General features: G+C 39.7%; 1 protein-coding gene across 2 annotated transcripts; it reads left to right on the forward strand.

The window, feature by feature from the left end:
- Positions 1-376: 376 nt before the first annotated feature.
- Positions 377-22,073, forward strand: MTO1 (mitochondrial tRNA translation optimization 1). Of its 2 annotated transcripts, none has more exons than XM_075830794.1 (13): positions 377-524; positions 6,376-6,574; positions 6,791-6,990; positions 7,242-7,359; positions 7,774-8,063; positions 8,339-8,451; positions 8,525-8,715; positions 8,943-9,073; positions 9,276-9,480; positions 10,061-10,232; positions 10,668-10,786; positions 11,434-11,591; positions 21,456-22,073. In XM_075830794.1, exons 1-13 carry the CDS (start codon positions 492-494, stop codon positions 21,612-21,614), a joined length of 2,088 nt encoding a protein of 695 aa, XP_075686909.1. In that variant the 5' UTR covers positions 377-491; the 3' UTR covers positions 21,615-22,073. The 2 variants fall into 2 exon arrangements, with proteins under 2 accessions (XP_075686909.1, XP_075686908.1); XM_075830793.1 differs by lacking the exon at positions 377-524 and adding an exon at positions 555-742.
- The last annotated feature ends 1,113 nt before the right edge of the window (positions 22,074-23,186 follow it).

The raw sequence follows: 23,186 nt of genomic DNA on the forward strand, positions 1-23,186 counted from the left end.
ATAGACACACGATGACTGTGGGGTCTGCCATGTTTGCGGACACCCTCGTTGTACGCTTGGCTGGTAGGGGATAAGCGGCAAACCAACATTATTTGGGCCGCTTATCTCCCGGAGAAACATAGACGTGAAAAGTTACAATGTATCCAACCCTTGAACGTTAAAATGACGGCCCGTACTCATTACATTGTCAATATGGACCGATAAATGACCACGAATTGTTATGAAGGAGCCGCCTCCTGATATTGTGGCCCCATGGCTGGTATTGTGTCATATGAGGCGGGTGATATGGCGGCTGCTGAATGCTGCAGTTCATGATGAGCCGTGTGGAAATGTATCATGACGTTTGGCTTCACGGGCGCTCACAGCATCTGGTGCGGGACAGGAGACGACACTGCTACAAGACCACAGAGACGAGCCCCTGCAGTCCTCCACAGCGGGAGAGTGTATGACAGAGCGCCTCACGTCTCTATGGTAGGTCGGAGGTCATCAAGATGGCGGCGTCCATTGCAGAACACGGAGCAAAGGTGAGAGCGATACAGAAAATGTAATAACGTTTCCGCTGTGTGTGATTATGTGACACCGGGAGGCTCCGACATCCAAGTCAATCACACAGCGCAGGGTTATCAGTGACCCGGACATGTCCCGCAGAGGATCAGCTGTCAAACCGCACACTGGCGGCGGCCTGTAGTACTACAATGTACACGGCATGCAGAAACTGTATCTGAAGACCGTATCACACATGGTAGGATTAGATACACGGCTCAGCAGACAATATCACACATGATAGGATTAGATACATCGCTCAGCAGACAGTATCACACATGGTAGGATTAGATACACAGCTCAGCAGACAGTATCACACATGATAGGATTAGATACACTGGCTCAGCAGACAGTACCACACATGATAGGATTAGATACACAGCTCAGCAGACAGTATCACACATGACAGGATTAGATACACAGCTCAGCAGACAGTATCACACAGGCTAGAATTAGATACACAGCTCAGCAGACAGTATCACACATGATAGGATTAGATACACGGCTCAGCAGACAGTATCACACATGATAGGATTAGATACACAGCTCAGCAGACAGTATCACACAGGATAGGATTAGATACAGGGCCCAGCAGACAGTATCACACATGATACGATTAGATACACGGCTCAGCAGACAGTATCACACATGATAGGATTAGATACACAGCTCAGCAGACAGTATCACACAGGCTAGAATTAGATACACAGCTCAGCAGACAGTATCACACATGATAGGATTAGATACAGGACCCAGCAGACAGTATCACACATGATAGGATTAGATACATGGCTCAGCAGACAGTATCACACATGATAGGATTAGATACGCAGCTCAGCAGACAGTATCACACATGGTAGGATTAGATACATGGCTCAGCAGACAGTATCACACAGGATAGGGTTAGATACACAACTCAGCAGACAGTATCACACATGATAGGATTAGATACACTGGCTCAGCAGACAGTATCACACAGGATAGGGTTAGATACACAGCTCAGCAGACAGTATCACACATGATAGGATTAGATACACGGCTCAGCAGACAGTATCACACAGGATAGGATTAGATACACAGCTCAGCAGACAGTATCACACATGATAGGATTAGATACACAGCTCAGCAGGCAGTATCACACATGATAGGATTAGATACACAGCTCAGCAGAAAGTATCACACAGGCTAGAATTAGATACACAGCTCAGCAGACAGTATCACACATGATAGGATTAGATACAGGGCCCAGCAGACAGTATCACACATGATACGATTAGATACACAGCTCAGCAGACAGTATCACACATGATAGGATTAGATACACGGCTCAGCAGACAGTATCACACAGGCTAGAATTAGATACACAGCTCAGCAGACAGTATCACACATGATAGGATTAGATACAGGACCCAGCAGACAGTATCACACATGATAGGATTAGATACACGGCTCAGCAGACAGTATCACACAGGCTAGAATTAGATACACAGCTCAGCAGACAGTATCACACATGATAGGATTAGATACAGGGCCCAGCAGACAGTATCACACATGATACGATTAGATACACAGCTCAGCAGACAGTATCACACATGATAGGATTAGATACACGGCTCAGCAGACAGTATCACACAGGCTAGAATTAGATACACAGCTCAGCAGACAGTATCACACATGATAGGATTAGATACATGGCTCAGCAGACAGTATCACACATGATAGGATTAGATACGCAGCTCAGCAGACAGTATCACACATGATAGGATTAGATACACAGAGCTCAGCAGACAGTATCACACATGATAGGATTAGATACACAGCTCAGCAGACAGTATCACACAGGATAGGATTAGATACACAGCTCAGCAGACAGTATCACACATGATAGGATTAGATACACAGCTCAGCAGACAGTATCACATGATAGGATTAGATACACGGCTCAGCAGACAGTATCACACATGATAGGATTAGATACACGGCTCAGCAGACAGTATCACACATGATAGGATTAGATACACGGCTCAGCAGACAGTATCACACAGGCTAGAATTAGATACACAGCTCAGCAGACAGTATCACACATGATAGGATTAGATACACCGCTCAGCAGACAGTATCACACATGATAGGATTAGATACACAGCTCAGCAGACAGTATCACACAGGCTAGAATTAGATACACAGCTCAGCAGACAGTATCACACATGATAGGATTAGATACACAGCTCAGCAGACAGTATCACACATGATAGGATTAGATACACAGCTCAGCAGACAGTATCACACATGATAGGATTAGATACACTGCTAAGCAGACAGTATCACACATGATAGGATTAGATACAGCAGCTCAGCAGACAGTATCACACATGATAGGATTAGATACACAGCTCAGCAGGCAGTATCACACATGATAGGATTAGATACACAGCTCAGCAGAAAGTATCACACAGGCTAGAATTAGATACACAGCTCAGCAGACAGTATCACACATGATAGGATTAGATACAGGGCCCAGCAGACAGTATCACACATGATACGATTAGATACACAGCTCAGCAGACCATATCACACATGATAGGATTAGATACACGGCTCAGCAGACAGTATCACACAGGCTAGAATTAGATACACAGCTCAGCAGACAGTATCACACATGATAGGATTAGATACAGGACCCAGCAGACAGTATCACACATGATAGGATTAGATACACGGCTCAGCAGACAGTATCACACAGGCTAGAATTAGATACACAGCTCAGCAGACAGTATCACACATGATAGGATTAGATACAGGGCCCAGCAGACAGTATCACACATGATACGATTAGATACACAGCTCAGCAGACAGTATCACACATGATAGGATTAGATACACGGCTCAGCAGACAGTATCACACAGGCTAGAATTAGATACACAGCTCAGCAGACAGTATCACACATGATAGGATTAGATACACAGAGCTCAGCAGACAGTATCACACATGATAGGATTAGATACACAGAGCTCAGCAGACAGTATCACACATGATAGGATTAGATACACAGCTCAGCAGACAGTATCACACAGGATAGGATTAGATACACAGCTCAGCAGACAGTATCACACATGATAGGATTAGATACACAGCTCAGCAGACAGTATCACATGATAGGATTAGATACATGGCTCAGCAGACAGTATCACACATGATAGGATTAGATACACGGCTCAGCAGACAGTATCACACATGATAGGATTAGATACACGGCTCAGCAGACAGTATCACACAGGCTAGAATTAGATACACAGCTCAGCAGACAGTATCACACATGATAGGATTAGATACACCGCTCAGCAGACAGTATCACACATGATAGGATTAGATACACAGCTCAGCAGACAGTATCACACAGGCTAGAATTAGATACACAGCTCAGCAGACAGTATCACACATGATAGGATTAGATACACAGCTCAGCAGACAGTATCACACATGACAGGATTAGATACACAGCTCAGCAGACAGTATCACACATGATAGGATTAGATACATAGCTCAGCAGACAGGATCACACATGATTGGATTAGATACACTGCTCAGCAGACAGTATCACACATGATAGGATTAGATACAGCAGCTCAGCAGACAGTATCACACATGATAGGATTAGATACACAGCTCAGCAGACAGTATCACACATGATAGGATTAGATACACAGCTCAGCAGACAGTATCACACATGATAGGATTAGATACACAGCTCAGCAGACAGTATCACACATGATAGGATTAGATACACAGCTCAGCAGACAGTATCACACATGATAGGATTAGATACACAGCTCAGCAGACAGTATCACACATGACAGGATTAGATACACAGCTCAGCAGACAGTATCACACATGATAGGGTTAGATACACAGCTCAGCAGACAGTATCACACATGATAGGATTAGATACACAGCTCAGCAGACAGTATCACACATGATAGGATTAGATACACAGCTCAGCAGACAGTATCACACATGACAGGATTAGATACACAGCTCAGCAGACAGTATCACACATGATAGGGTTAGATACACAGCTCAGCAGACTGTGTCAAACATGATAGGATTAGATACACAGCTCAGCAGACAGTATCACACATGATAGGATTAGATACACAGCTCAGCAGACAGTATCACACATGACAGGATTAGATACACAGCTCAGCAGACAGTATCACACATGATAGGATTAGATACATAGCTCAGCAGACAGGATCACACATGATTGGATTAGATACACAGTCCAGCAGACAGTATCACACATGATAGGATTAGATACACTGGCTCAGCAGACAGTATCACACATGATAGGATTAGATACATGGCTCAGCAGACAGTATCACACATGATAGGATTAGATACACTGGCTCAGCAGACAGTATCACACATGATAGGATTAGATACACTGGCTCAGCAGACAGTATCACACATGATCTTGTCCCTGGAAATTTCACATTCCACTGACAGCGGGTTTGTCACTATGGATTATCAGTCAGGGCTATTTTCTGTGACACACTTAGGCTGGATTCACACGAGCGTGGCGTTTTTGCACACAGAAAAACGCAGCGTTTTGCCTGCGCAAAAGCCACTTAACAGCTCCGTGTGGCAGCATCATATGGTGCGTGGCTGCGTGGTTTTCATTCATCCTTTTGACAGCTGTTGCGCGAATCACACTGTTCACACGGAAGTGCTTCCATGCGAGCTGCGTGGTTTTCACGCACCCATTGACTTCAATGGGTGCGTGATTCGCGCAAAACGCCCAAAGAACGGACATGTCGTGACTTTTTTTCAGTGGACTCACGCTGAGTAAAAATCACGGACATGTCCGCACGGCCCCATAGACTAATATAGGTCCGTGCAAATCAAGCGCGTTGCAAGGAAGTTTTTCCCGTTTGTCTGAATAAGGCCTTAAAGGGATTTTCCTCTGTGGACCGTTATCTCTGTATTCTATCAGTCATATGGATGTAATAGACAATGGACCCCACTACAAGGAGCAGCTCTTTCTCTAAGGCTACATTCAGACAAGCGTACCTCACCTCGGTCCTGAAAAACGGCAGTTTTTCCCGTTCCGAGGTGCACCCATGCGGGCACGTTGTCACGGATCCGCCATAGACTAGAGTGTATGGAGGGATGCGTGACACGCAGTAAAATAAGACGTCCTATTTTTTCACGGTCCCTTCACACGCTCTGTTGAAACAGTCGTGTGAACGTCCCCATTGAAATACATGAGTCCGTGTGACGGCTTTACAAGGACTACATATACGCTCGTCTGAATGAGCCCTAAGGGTCCTGCTACACAGCCCGACACGGGCCGATCAACGAGACAGCTGTGATTGCAGCACGGACGGCTCGAGGAGCGGATCTGCGGGCCGTCCACATTCACGGACCGTGCGCCCGCAAGATGTGCATCGACTTCAAGGAGCCCGGACCGCAAACAAAAATAGTGATAGTAAATCTATGGACTGCAGTTGTGGTCCGGGCTCCTTGATGTCAATGCACATCTTGTGGGATTCGGGTAATGCACAGAAAACCTCTACCGTGTGCAATGGCCCATAGAATATAATGTGCCCTATACTATCCGCCATTGTGGACAGTATGTGGACCAAGAGACTTGATTTCATTGGGTGCCATGCTGCATTAGTCCACAGGGGGCGCGCTACATAGGTTTGGGTTCTACTGGAGGTAACAGATGATGGGGGGAGGACCGTCTGATCATTGTCGGGGTCATCATGGGACTGTGGAGGACTCTCTGTTCTAGTCCTGGCCTGCACCTGACTGTATCTGTCTTGCAGTGGTTCCTCTATCATGGAGCGCGCTCTTCATTTTCTCGGATGTCCAGGCGCGCACTCAGCTCAGCTCCCGGCGATGAGGAGGTGCCACGCTACAATGTGGTGGTGGTGGGGGGAGGACACGCTGGCACTGAAGCTGCTGCCGCCGCCGCTCGGGCCGGAGCCAGGACCCTGCTCATTACACACAAGGTGGAGACAATAGGTAATAACTCAGTGCCTGCTGCTATACCCTACATATAAACACGCTGGGCACCATCCACAGGCCTGGCATGCTGCCACACTATATCATTACCCAGACTTTTGGGCGTATGACTTAACTACAATCCCTGCTGATAAGTTGGGGTCATATCCTATGGTGGTGAATTTGGGAGGATGAGGTTTCCTATTGTCCATATCTAATGGTCATTCACCCACCCAGGTCAGATGTCTTGTAATCCGTCCTTCGGTGGCATCGGCAAGGGTCACCTCATGAGAGAAGTGGACGCTCTGGATGGAGTTTGCGCAAGGATTTGCGACCTCTCTGGGATCCACTATAAGGTCTTAAACCGCCGCAAGGGCCCAGCAGTTTGGGGGCTGCGAGCCCAGATTGACAGGAAGTTATACAAGCAGAACTTGCAGGTACGTGATTTTCTCCAGTAGATGGCAGTGTGCTGATGTGGGGCAGATTTACTCTATGTGACGGAAAACTTTTTTTTTTGCAACGTTTTCCCGTCTGGAGACTTTTTACAACTGGGATACATTGATAAATCTGTTACTCTGTGTGTACACGCGTTCACCAGTAGATGGCAGTGTGATCTATTATGTATATATATATTATATCTGTGACTGTGGATCGGCTGTATACAGGAATATTTCTATACTCTCTACAGAAGGAGATCCTGAACACGCCGGGTCTCACTGTAACAGAGGGCTCTGTAGAAGACTTAATCCTGAACCCCCCAGACTCCAATCACGCTGGGAAGTGTCAAGTCAGCGGGGTCATTCTGGGTATGTATTAACCCCATGTACTTCCCACAACGTTCAATATAATTGGCTATATAGTCAGAGGCCTGGACATGAGGTACATTCAGGGCTCCCCAATTCTTGAGGCTCCTCAGTATGTGTCAGCTCTTCTATTTAGTAAAGGTTTAGTTACTTGTGCTTACATACAATCTGAACAAGCAAAGCTGCAGTGTAAAGCATGGAGCAGAGACATAGCAGTAGCCAGCTACAAAGCATCCTGTCCTGCCCCATGTATTAATTTGCCCTTAATGTTTAGACGCTTACACACTTGCCAAATGCTACCAGCAGCACAGTGTGTTTCAGCACAACCAGCTGCCTAATGTCAGTGTGTGGATGTTGCATACAGTGTAATGAGAGACTCCTGAATATTATATCATCCCTTATTATCGCTCTCTTCAGCTGATGGAAGTAAGATATTTGCCAACAGCGTGGTGCTGACCAATGGCACATTTCTGCGTGGCATGGTGCGTGTTGGCACAGAACATATACCCGCTGGCCGCTGGGGTGAAGAACCAGCTGTCGGTCTTGCACAAACCCTGGAGCGCTTGGGCTTTGCTGTTGGGAGGTTAAAGACTGGAACCCCGCCTCGCATCCAGAAGGATTCCGTCGACTTCGGGGCTGTGGCGAGACATGAAGCCGACAATCCGCCCGTACCCTTCAGCTTTATGAACGACCGTGTCTGGATCAAGGTACGGAGTGGAAGGAGGCTGGAGACGGCTTAGCAGGGTTCACTTCTGCATTGCATTGTGGGGCATGTCGTTTTTTCTTTTTTTTGAAACGTTTCATCTCCCACAATGCAGTGCAGCAGGCTTGTCTTGGTTTAGATACTGAACCAGCAGGGGGAGGCAGAGAGTTGTGAGCTTGAGAAGTAACAGGAAAGCAGCAGGGTGTGTACGCGGCTGTGGGATACACGCTGTCCATCTGCCGGGTGGACTGTATGAGGACTGTTCACGTGTTTCTTTAGCCTGAAGAACAACTTCCATGTCACTTGACCTACACAACAGCAGCAGTGGAACAGATCATTCAGGATAATCTACATCTGAGCAGCCATGTGAAGGAGACGAGCGCCGGCCCCAGGTAAGGGCCAACAGATCCCATCACTAACCTGATCACTTATCATGACCGCCTGACCTTGACCTTTGTCCTTCAGGTACTGTCCCTCCATTGAGTCGAAAGTCTTGCGATTTCCGGGTCGAAAGCACCAGCTCTGGCTGGAACCCGAGGGCCTGGACTCCAATGTCATCTACCCGCAGGGTCTGTCTGTGACGCTGCCGGCCGACGCTCAGGAGAGGCTTTTGCGGGAGATCCCAGGACTGGAGAACGCGCGCATGCTGATGCCCGGTCAGTGACCCCGGTCCTGGTTGTTTTTTGTACGGCCCAGCGGAGTAGGTTGGCGCTATATAGAAAAAATGAAATCTGATTTTGCTATTTTCCACCTCTCCCACGTTCACATCTTGCTGGTGCAGAGGTCTTGCGCCGCTATCCCATGAACTTGTAGGTGTTACCCATGATGCAACTGGTTGTCCCACGCCGTGAGATATTCTGACCCCGTTCTGTCCCGTTCGCAGGTTACGGGGTGCAGTATGATTTCCTGGACCCTCGGCAGCTTCGCTCCTCCCTGGAGACATTTCTAGTTCAAAGACTATTTTTGGCCGGACAGATCAACGGCACCACTGGGTACGAAGAGGCGGCAGCCCAGGTATATACCAGGGTGACCGCACCGGCAGATCACTCTTAAAGGGGAATTCCACCCTTAGTTATCTCCTGATAAATCTACGATAGCGTATATGTGGATCACTGTTGATCTCAGTGGCACCTTTATGGGCATGGGTGATATAGTGGCATTAATATCTGCAGCCGGATTTTTCTACGTTGTCTTTAACTCTTTCCTGTCTTTCCAGGGAATAATTGCGGGAATAAATGCCGCTCTCAGGGCTAATGGTCAGCCGGCCTTCACTGTGAGCCGCACTGAGGCGTATATAGGAGTCCTTATTGATGACCTGACAACGCAAGGCACGCGAGAACCGTACCGCATGTTCACCAGCCGCGCAGAATATCGCATGACTCTAAGACCAGACAATGCGGATACACGACTCACGCTAAGGGGTGAGGAGGTGGAGGGGAAAAGGAGACAGTTCTCATCCCTAATTACAAAAAGTTGAATGTGTCTAATGGAAAATTCTGCAACTTTATAATGCCGTTTGTGTTTCAAATCCTCACTGTTTCCAAGATCTCTGCTTGCTGTCAGTGAATGACATCATTCTAGTTTACATCGAGAGGCAGAAAACCCAACCTGACCTAGTACTTTTCAGGGCTGAAGGTTGGTTGCAATTGTATCTAGGCAATCCTCTAAACACAGCAGCACAAATCTCTCTCTTGCCTCTTGCCCTAATAGTTTGTTACAATGTATCAGTGCAGGTGCTGTGTATCAGCCTGTTTTAGTCACGGAGGATACTTTAGACTGGATACCATTATCCGCTATGAGAAGTGTTATGTCAGGATGGATTTTCAGCCTCTGGATGTAAACAATGTTTTCATTCGCTGGCTGCAAGCAGAGATTTTAAAGTTGGTGATCAAATAAAATTGGAAATCTCTGAGTACCACCGCTCTTGTTACTGACGATACCGGGCCATTGGGTGATTTCCTGATAATCTAGCATGTCCTATTCTACTCTTGTGTTATTCAGGATATGAAGACGCTGGCTGTGTGTCTCAGGAGAGGTATGACCGAGCAAGCGCCACCAGAGCGGTTCTGGATGACGGGCTGTCTGCCCTCCGCTCTCTCCAGCATTCTTCTGTCAAGTGGCAGCAGCTAATTCCAGAGGCGCACATCAGCAGCACCCGTACGGGAATGATCAGGTACTCCCTGCAGGTCCTAACAATCAGCACAATGAGTCGGTTCACCTTCAAGTGTCGCCATCTTATGGTTTGTTTAGTTAGACGTGGAACTCTGCTGCCCCCTAGTGTATAATATTAAGATTATTCTTACGTGAGCCGTCTCAGTGTTGCTCAGGGGTTGTTATAGAGAATCTGTCACCAGCATTTTACCCACTAGTTCAGACTAATTATCAATGTAACAGAGCCCGCCCCGATCCCTGTAATGTATATGCTCTCGGTGACAGCTTTAGGGGTCATGTTCATGGATTAGGAACAGCCCCCATCCATGGCATAACCAGAAGCTCCTGTGTATAGACTCTCATGGGATGAGATACGTTGTATATGAGGAAGGAGAATGGATGGTTGGGACATAATGACGATCTGATCTTTCTAACACTGTGTGATCTCCTCCTCCAGTGGTGTGGAAGTGCTGCGCTATGACGGAGTGGAGGCCCAGACCCTCTCCAGGCTGTTTCCGGACCCCCTTCGGAGATTTAGCGAAAGGCACGACATCGCTCAGCGCTTAAAGATAGAAGGTAAATCCCGTCATACGGTTCTGCTCCGTAATTATGTTTCTCACTTTTATGTAAGTAAAGGTTAATCTTAATGAAAAGTTCTTCTACTTTCTCATAGACTTTATGTATCATTACTCACATTTAAAAAAATCTCTGCTTCATGTCAGTAAATGGAAACATCCGTCACATCCAGAAACGTGTCCTGACCTAACACGACTAACAGTGGAAAGTTTATTCCAGTTGTATCCAGTTTAGACAAAGCTCAAGCTGATGGCAAACTGTATCACCATAGAGTCCAGAGGATTGTTTATACTAGAATCAATTGTAACAAACACTCAGCTGTGAGCAATACTAGGTCTTTACAGGTTTATATCTTCTGGGTGTTCACATTCAATGGCAGGAAACAGAGATCTTGAAAACGTTGAAGAATTGAAACACAATATAGAGTAAAGACACAACATATCTGCAGTCTATGAAGGAGGTGTTAGTCAGTGGACTGCGGGAGTAACAATGAGCTGCTTCCATCAAACACTTGGGGCTCCACTCAGCTGTGGCTAACGTCATTGAAGTGTAGTCATTGTTGAACAGAAACATCTCTGATCTCCAGGAGTGGTCAGGGATCTCCTGTAGATAACACTCAGGATGACATTGAGGCTTTTATATTGCAGCTTTGTATGAGCTGTACGTCACATTCCAGCAGAAAGAGATAGCTGAAGTTCAGAGGGACGAGTCTATGATATTGCCAGAAAACATAGACTACATGAACCTCGATGTCGCTTTTTCACATGAAGTCCGGGAGAAACTATCACAGAGTCGCCCTGAGACGGTAAGATTCAAATGTAATACTGCCCCCTATATACAATAATATAACTACTATAATACTGCCCCCTATATACAAGAATATAACTACTATAATACTGCTCCTATATACAAGAATATAACTACTATAATACTGCCCCCTATATACAAGAATATAACTACTATATTACTGCTCCTATATACAAGAATATAACTACTATAATACTGCCCCTATATACAAGAATATAACTACTATAATACTGCCCCCTATATACAAGAATATAACTACTATAATACTGCTCCCTATATACAAGAATATAACTACTATAATACTGCTCCCTATATACAAGAATATAACTACTATAATACTGCCCCTATATACAGGAATATAACTACTATAATACTGCCCCTATATACAAGAATATAACTACTATAATACTGCCCCCTATATACAATAATATAACTACTATAATACTGCCCCCTATATACAAGAATATAACTACTATAATACTGCTCCTATATACAAGAATATAACTACTATAATACTGCCTCCTATATACAAGAATATAACTACTATAATACTGCTCCTATATACAAGAATATAACTACTATAATACTGCCCCCTATATACAAGAATATAACTACTATATTACTGCTCCTATATACAAGAATATAACTACTATAATACTGCCCCTATATACAAGAATATAACTACTATAATACTGCTCCTATACCAGAATATAACTACTATAATACTGCCCCTATATACAAGAATATAACTACTATAATACTGCCCCTATATACAAGAATATAACTACTATAATACTGCCCCCTATATACAAGAATATAACTACTATAATACTGCTCCCTATATACAAGACTATAACTACTATAATACTCCTCCTATATACAAGAATATAACTACTATAATACTGCCTCTATATACAAGAATATAACTACTATAATACTGCTCCTATATACAAGAATATAACTACTATAATACTGCCCCTATATACAAGAATATAACTACTATAATACTGCTCCTATATACAAGAATATAACTACTATAATACTGCCCCCTATATACAAGAATATAACTACTATAATACTGCTCCTATATACAAGAATATAACTACTATAATACTGCCCCTATATACAAGAATATAACTACTATAATACTGCTCCCTATATACAAGAATATAACTACTATAATACTGCCCCCTATATACAAGAATATAACTACTATAATACTGCCCCTATATACAAGAATATAACTACTATAATACTGCCCCTATATACAAGAATATAACTACTATAATACTGCCCCTATATACAAGAATATAACTACTATAATACTGCTCCTATATACAAGAATATAACTACTATAATACTGCCCCTATATACAAGAATATAACTACTATAATACTGCTCCTATATACAAGAATATAACTACTATAATACTGCCCCCTATATACAAGAATATAACTACTATAATACTGCTCCTATATACAAGAATATAACTACTATAATACTGCCCCTATATACAAGAATATAACTACTATAATACTGCTCCCTATATACAAGAATATAACTACTATAATACTGCCCCCTATATACAAGAATATAACTACTATAATACTGCCCCTATATACAAGAATATAACTACTATAATACTGCTCCCTATATACAAGAATATAACTACTATAATACTGCCCCCTATATACAAGAATATAACTACTATAATACTGCCCCCTATATACAAGAATATAACTACTATAATACTGCCCCTATATACAAGAATATAACTACTATAATACTGCCCCCTATATACAAGAATATAACTACTATAATACTGCCCCCTATATACAAGAATATAACTACTATAATACTACCCCTATATACAAGAATATAACTACTATAATACTGCCCCTATATACAAGAATATAACTACTATAATACTGCCCCTATATACAAGAATATAACTACTATAATACTGCCCCCTATATACAAGAATATAACTACTATAATACTGCCCCTATATACAATAATATAACTACTATAATACTGCCCCCTATATACAATAATATAACTACTATAATACTGCTCCCTATATACAAGAATATAACTACTATAATACTGCCCCCTATATACAAGAATATAACTACTATAATACTGCCCCTATATACAAGAATATAACTACTATAATACTACCCCTATATACAAGAATATAACTACTATAATACTGCCCCTATATACAAGAATATAACTACTATAATACTGCCCCTAGATACAAGAATATAACTACTATAATACTGCCCCTATATACAATAATATAACTACTATAATACTGCTCCTATATACAAGAATATAACTACTATAATACTGCCCCTATATACAATAATATAACTACTATAATACTGCCCCCTATATACAATAATATAACTACTATAATACTGCCCCTATATACAATAATATAACTACTATAATACTGCCCCCTATATACAATAATATAACTACTATAATACTGCTCCTATATACAAGAATATAACTACTATAATACTGCCCCTATATACAAGAATATAACTACTATAATACTGCCCCCTATATACAAGAATATAACTACTATAATACTGCCCCCTATATACAAGAATATAACTACTATAATACTACCCCTATATACAAGAATATAACTACTATAATACTGCCCCTATATACAAGAATATAACTACTATAATACTGCCCCTATATACAAGAATATAACTACTATAATACTGCCCCCTATATACAAGAATATAACTACTATAATACTGCCCCTATATACAATAATATAACTACTATAATACTGCCCCCTATATACAATAATATAACTACTATAATACTGCTCCCTATATACAAGAATATAACTACTATAATACTGCCCCCTATATACAAGAATATAACTACTATAATACTGCCCCTATATACAAGAATATAACTACTATAATACTACCCCTATATACAAGAATATAACTACTATAATACTGCCCCTATATACAAGAATATAACTACTATAATACTGCCCCTAGATACAAGAATATAACTACTATAATACTGCCCCTATATACAAGAATATAACTACTATAATACTGCTCCTATATACAAGAATATAACTACTATAATACTGCCCCTATATACAATAATATAACTACTATAATACTGCCCCCTATATACAATAATATAACTACTATAATACTGCCCCTATATACAATAATATAACTACTATAATACTGCCCCCTATATACAATAATATAACTACTATAATACTGCTCCTATATACAAGAATATAACTACTATAATACTGCCCCTATATACAATAATATAACTACTATAATACTGCCCCCTATATACAAGAATATAACTACTATAATACTGCTCCCTATATACAAGAATATAACTACTATAATACTGCCCCCTATGTACAAGAATATAACTACTATAATACTGCTCCTATATACAAGAATATAACTACTATAATACTGCCTCCTATATACAAGAATATAACTACTATAATACTGCCCCTATATACAAGATTATAACTACTATAATACTGCCCCCTATATACAAGAATATAACTACTATAATACTGCTCCTATATACAAGAATATAACTACTATAATACTACCCCGTATATACAAGAATATAACTACTATAATACTGCCCCCTATATACAATAATATAACTACTATAATACTGCCCCCTATATACAAGAATATAACTACTATAATACTGCCCCTATATACAAGAATATAACTACTATAATACTGCCCCTATATACAAGACTATAACTACTATAATACTGCTCCTATATACAAGATTATAACTACTATAATACTGCTCCTATATACAAGAATATAACTACTATAATACTGCTCCCTATATACAAGAATATAACTACTATAATACTGCTCCCTATATACAAGAATATAACTACTATAATACTGCTCCTATATACAAGAATATAACTACTATAATTCTGCCCCCTATATACAAGAATATAACTACTATAATACTGCCCCTATATACAGGAATATAACTACTATAATACTGCCCCTATATACAAGAATATAACTACTATAATACTGGCCCCTATATACAAGAATATAACTACTATAATACTCCCCCTATATACAAGAATATAACTACTATAATACTGCCCCTATATACAAGAATATAACTACTATAATACTGCCTCCTATATACAAGAATATAACTACTATAATACTGCCCCTATATACAAGAATATAACTACTATAATACTGCCCCTATATACAAGAATATAACTACTATAATACTGCTCCTATATACAAGAATATAACTACTATAATACTGCCCTCTATATACAAGAATATAACTGCTATAATACTCCCCCTATATACAAGAATATAACTACTATAATACTGCCCCTATATACAAGAATATAACTACTATAATACTGCCCCTATATACAAGAATATAACTACTATAATACTGCTCCTATATACAAGAATATAACTACTATAATACTGCCCCTATATACAAGAATATAACTACTATAATACTGTCCACTATATACAAGAATATAACTACTATAATACTGCTCCCTATATACAAGAATATAACTACTATAATACTGCCCCTATATACAAGAATATAACTACTATAATACTGCTCCTATATACAGGAATATAACTACTATAATACTGCCCACTATATACAAGAATATAACTACTATAATACTGCCCACTATATACAAGAATATAACTACTATAATACTCCCCCCTATATACAAGAATATAACTACTATAATACTGCCCACTATATACAAGAATATAACTACTATAATACTGCCCCTATATACAAGAATATAACTACTATATTACTGTCCCTATATACAAGAATATAACTACTATAATACTGCCCCTATATACAAGAATATAACTACTATAATACTGCCCCCTATATACAAGAATATAACTACTATAATACTGCCCTCTATATACAAGAATATAACTGCTATAATACTCCCCCTATATACAAGAATATAACTACTATAATACTGCCCCTATATACAAGAATATAACTACTATAATACTGCCCCTATATACAAGAATATAACTACTATAATACTGCTCCTATATACAAGAATATAACTACTATAATACTGCCCCTATATACAAGAATATAACTACTATAATACTGTCCACTATATACAAGAATATAACTACTATAATACTGCTCCCTATATACAAGAATATAACTACTATAATACTGCCCCTATATACAAGAATATAACTACTATAATACTGCTCCTATATACAGGAATATAACTACTATAATACTGCCCACTATATACAAGAATATAACTACTATAATACTGCCCACTATATACAAGAATATAACTACTATAATACTCCCCCCTATATACAAGAATATAACTACTATAATACTGCCCACTATATACAAGAATATAACTACTATAATACTGCCCCTATATACAAGAATATAACTACTATATTACTGTCCCTATATACAAGAATATAACTACTATAATACTGCCCCTATATACAAGAATATAACTACTATAATACTGCCCCCTATATACAAGAATATAACTACTATAATACTGCCCCCTATATACAAGAATATAACTACTATAATACTGCCCCCTATATACAAGAATATAACTACTATAATACTGCCCCCTATATACAAGAATATAACTACTATAATACTACCCCTATATACAAGAATATAACTACTATAATACTGCCCCTATATACAAGAATATAACTACTATAATACTGCCCCTATATACAAGAATATAACTACTATAATACTGCCCCCTATATACAAGAATATAACTACTATAATACTGCCCCCTATATACAAGAATATAACTACTATAATACTGCCCCTATATACAAGAATATAACTACTATAATACTGCCCCCTATATACAAGAATATAACTACTATAATACTGCCCCCTATATACAAGAATATAACTACTATAATACTGCTCCTATATACAAGAATATAACTACTATAATACTGCTCCTATATACAAGAATATAACTACTATAATACTGCCCCTATATACAAGAATATAACTACTATAATACTGCCCCTATATACAAGAATATAAACTACTATAATACTGCCCCCTATATACAAGAATATAACTACTATAATACAGCTCCTATATACAAGAATATAACTACTATAATACTGCCCCTATATACAAGAATATAACTACTATAATACTGCTCCTATATACCAGAATATAACTACTATAAGGGCATGACCACACGTGGCGGATTTCCTCCGCAACTGTCCGCATCAATGCCGCACCTAATCCGGGTTGCGGATTACGGCTGCGGATCTGCACAAAATGTGCAGAAAATTGATGCGGACTGGCCGCTGCGGACTGCAGGAAAAGTGCTTCCCTTCTCCCTATTCAGTGCAGGATAGAGAGAAGGGACAGCACTTTCCCTAGTGAAAGTCAAAGAAATTCATACTTACCGCCCGTTGTCTTGGTGACGCGTCCCTCTTTCGGCATCCAGCCCGACCTCCCTGGATGACGCTCCAGTCCATGTGACCGCTGCAGCCTGTGCTTGGCCTGTGATTGGCTGCAGCCGTCACTTACACTGAAACGTCATCCTGGGAGGCCGGACTGGAGACAGACGCAGGGAGTTCTCGGTAAGTATGAACTTATATTTTTTTTTACAGATACATGTATATTGAGATCGGTAGTCACTGTCCCGGGTGCAGAAACAGTTACTGCCGATCGCGTAACTCTTTCAGCACCCTGGACAGTGACTATTTACAGACGTCTCCTAGCAACGCTCCCGTCATTACGGGAGCCCCATTGACTTCCTCAGTCTGGCTGTAGACCTAGAAATACATAGGTCCAGCCAGAATGAAGAAATGTCATGGTAGTAAAACCAATACGCTCCGCAGCACACATAAGATCTGCGGACTTCATTGCGGAATTTTGACTCTCCATTGAAGTCAATGGAGAAATTCCGCCATGAGTCCGCAACCAGTCCGCCACTGCTCCGCAACAGACAGAGCATGCTGCGGACACCAAATTCCGCTCCGCAGCCTATGCTCCGCAGCGGAATTTTACGCCTAGTCTAAACGAACACTGCTAAATTAAAGTGTAAGTCAATGGACAAACGGCACCGCTGCGGATTAACGCTGCGGAGTGTCCGCAGCGGAATTTCAGTGAAATTCCGCCACGTGTGAACCCGCCCTTATACTGCTCCTATATACAAGAATATAACTACTATAATACTGCCCCCTATATACAAGGATATAACTACTATAATACTGCTCCTATATACAAGGATATAACTACTATAATACTGCGCCTATATACAAGAATATAACTACTATAATACTGCTCCTATATACAAGAATATAACTACTATAATACTGCTCCTATATACAAGAATATAACAACTATAATACTGCCCCCTATATACAAGAATATAACTACTATAATACTGCTCCTATATACAAGAATATAACTACTATAATACTGCTCCTATATACAAGAATATAACTACTATAATACTGCTCCTATACAAGAATATAACTACTATAATACTGCTCCTATATACAAGGATCTAACTACTATAATACTGCCCCTATATACAAGAATATAACTACTATAATACTGCCCCTATATACAAGAATATAACTACTATAATACTGCCCCTATACACAAGAATATAACTACTATAATACTGCTCCTATATACAAGAATATAACTACTATAATACTGCCACTATATACAAGAATATAACTACTATAATACTGCCCCTATATACAAGAATATAACTACTATAATACTGCCCCCTATGTACAAGAATATAACTACTATAATACTACCCCTATATACAAGAATATAACTACTATAATACTGCCCCCTATATACAAGAATATATCTACTATAATACTGCCTCCTATATACAAGAATATAACTACTATAATACTACCCTATATATACACAAGAATATAACTACTATAATACTGCTCCTATACACAAGAATATAACTACTATAATACTGCCACTATATACACGAATATAACTACTATAATACTGCTCCCTATATACAAGAATATAACTACTATAATACTGCCCCCTATGTACAAGAATATAACTACTATAATACTACCCTATATACAAGAATATAACTACTATAATACTGCCCCCTATATACAAGAATATAACTACTATAATACTGCGCCCTATATACAAGAATATAACTACTATAATACTGCGCCCTATATACAAGAATATAACTACTATAATACTGCCCCCTATATACAAGAATATAACTACTATAATACTGCGCCCTATATACAAGAATATAACTACTATAATACTGCCTCCTATATACAAGAATATAACTACTATAATACTGCCACTATATACAAGAATATAACTACTATAATACTGCCCCCTATGTACAAGAATATAACTACTATAATACTACCCTATACACAAGAATATAACTACTATAATACTGCCCCTATATACAAGAATATAACTACTATAATACTGCTCCTATATACAAGAATATAACTACTATAATACTGCTATTATATACAAGAATATAACTACTATAATACTGCCCCCTATATACAAGAATATAACTACTATAATACTGCTATTATATACAAGAATATAACTACTATAATACTGCCCCCTATATACAAGAATATAACTACTATAATACTGCCTCCTATATACAAGAATATAACTACTATAATACTGCCCCCTATATACAAGAATATAACTACTATAATACTGCTCCTATATACAAGAATATAACTACTATAATACTTCCCCCTATATACAAGAATATAAATACTATAATACTGCCACTATATACAAGAATATAACTACTATAATACTGCCCCCTATATACAAGAATATAACTACTATAATACTGCTCCTATATACAAGAATATAACTACTATAATACTGCCCCCTATATACAAGAATATAACTACTATAATACTGCCCCCTATATACAAGAATATAACTACTATAATACTGCCCCCTATATACAAGAATATAACTACTATAATACTGCTTCTATATACAAGAATATAACCACTATAATACTGCCCCCTATATACAAGAATATAACTACTATAATACTGCCCCTATATACAAGAATATAACTACTATAATACTGCTCCTATATACAAGAATATAACTACTATAATACTGCCCCCTATATACAAGAATATAACTACTATAATACTGCTCCTATATACAAGAATATAACTACTATAATACTGCCCCCTATATACAAGAATATAACTACTATAATACTGCTCCTATATACAAGAATATAACTACTATAATACTGCCCCCTATATACAAGAATATAACTACTATAATACTGCCCCTATATACAAGAATATAACTACTATAATACTGCCCCTATATACAAGAATATAACTACTATAATACTGCCCCTATATACAAGAATATAACTACTATAATACTTCCCCCTATATACAAGAATATAAATACTATAATACTGCCCCCCTATATACAAGAATATAACTACTATAATACTGCCTCCTATATACAAGAATATAACTACTATAATACTGCCCCTATATACAAGAATATAACTACTATAATACTTCCCCCTATATACAAGAATATAACTACTATAATACTGCCCCCTATGGAGTAGAATATAGCCGACATCATCTAGTATATTGATGACTTTAGTTTCTCTTTAGTATAAGAGCTATATGCTGCTCCTGGATTGTAGCTTTCGTTTTTCTATGATCTGTAGATGGACTTTGCTGTAATATAATTATATTTACTCCACTTTCCACAGATCGGAGCCGCCTTTCGTATCCCTGGAGTGACTCCCGCCGCTATACTGAATTTATTAAGATTTGTGAAATCCGGCATTCAATCATCAGAGGCCACTAAGGGATTGCCCAGACCTGGGGATGAGCAGCGATCCTACCCTGACAGCCGGATACTGAGCTGACGCACACTGTAGCATAAAGCTGACGGACTCTGCTATACTGTCTGTTACATATATCAGGACTACTCGTCATGGAGCGTCCTCTTCTGTTAAGTTGCTTTAAAAATGATGTGGTGTTTCTTAGTTATATCTGTTTCTGGGAAAGCTGGGTGACAATCCATGTGGTTGAATTTTTGTTTTCAGACAGATTCATTGAGGACAAATCTTCAGTACTGCTGCATGCAGATTTGGGAACATTTTGTGGCAGTCCCTGTGGGAGCTTTAATTCTTTTTTTAATCGTCACCCAGCTTTCCCAGAAGTAGACACAACCAAGAAAGGGTTAACAGGAGAGGATGAGACGTCAGTTCATACGTTCCCATGCTTTTGTAGTGTAAGGGGAAGGGTCCTGTAACTTATTGCTGTATTCTTCTCGTTGTCTTTTCTTAAAGTGCAATTCTTCTTTCAAAAACACTTCATAATTATTTCACGTGGTTTTCTTCAGTCACATCCAAAGCTGTGTTCAAAATTTTTCTGGTTGCCTTGGGAACAGACAGCGGTTGAGTTCCCCCTGCGGTCAGTCATGTGATCTCACAGTTTAGCTACCATCAGAACTTTATACACTTCTTGTAAATTTCTGCGTTTAGCTTTAGATGTGAACGGAGAAGAAAAACCTATGTAGCGCTAAATCCGTACAAGATCAGTAAAACAAAGGATTCACAAATGATATTTGGGTGTATAACGTAGCCCCGTCTCTGGGTCAGTATATCTTAGAACTATATGACCATGTCCATCAAGTGACCACTATAGAAGACATCTATAGGGTGACTGCCGGGGGTCTCGCGGGCAGCCATGTCTATTCATCTACCCTTCCATGGAGCTCCTGATTGGTGAACTCTATACTTTTCTCTGAAAAGTTTCCTTGTGGACTAAGTAGCATTTTTATATGTTGGAACTAGATTCTGTTTTATATCCCTTCCCCATTCTCCGACCAATCAATGTCGGTTGCTTTACAAACTTCTCCTAATACAGAGGCAGGAAGTATCGCAGATCTTGGAGTCCTCTGGACTGGACTTGGTGACCTCCTCCCCTCTCTCCGCCAATCACAAAGCGAGTTGTTTGTGATGGTCACACCCAAGAACCAATGAACTGCTCAGTCACTGTGTGAAAGGTCCTGGAAGGACAATAGTGAAGCTTCTTCAGAATTATTCACCATGTGGCGCATCTACCACATGTCCTGTGATGCATCCTGGGGTTTTCTTGTTCTAGTCACCGAAAGACCAAAAATTGCAATATATTTATGTGAAACTAAGTCACTTACTAATATACTTTAATTTAAAATTCTGTACTAAATGGTGCAGCTCAAACCTTGTGAATTGTTCCCTGAAGTGCTGGAGCTTTTCTAATATTGATGACGACGCTCCGAGTCGGCCCTGCGCGACAGAGGGGTTAATTCATATGCTGTTCGTGAACATCACCGCAAGAGGCTGTCACATTACCTATTACTTGAATCCCGAGCAAGGCATCAGCTAGCGCTCTGCCCGGGACTCCAGCCCTGCTCCCGACTACCATATTTGGTCAATTCAGGGGTTTCCTAT

This window comes from Rhinoderma darwinii, chromosome 6 (assembly GCF_050947455.1).
Source record: "Rhinoderma darwinii isolate aRhiDar2 chromosome 6, aRhiDar2.hap1, whole genome shotgun sequence".
NCBI lineage: Eukaryota > Metazoa > Chordata > Amphibia > Anura > Rhinodermatidae > Rhinoderma > Rhinoderma darwinii.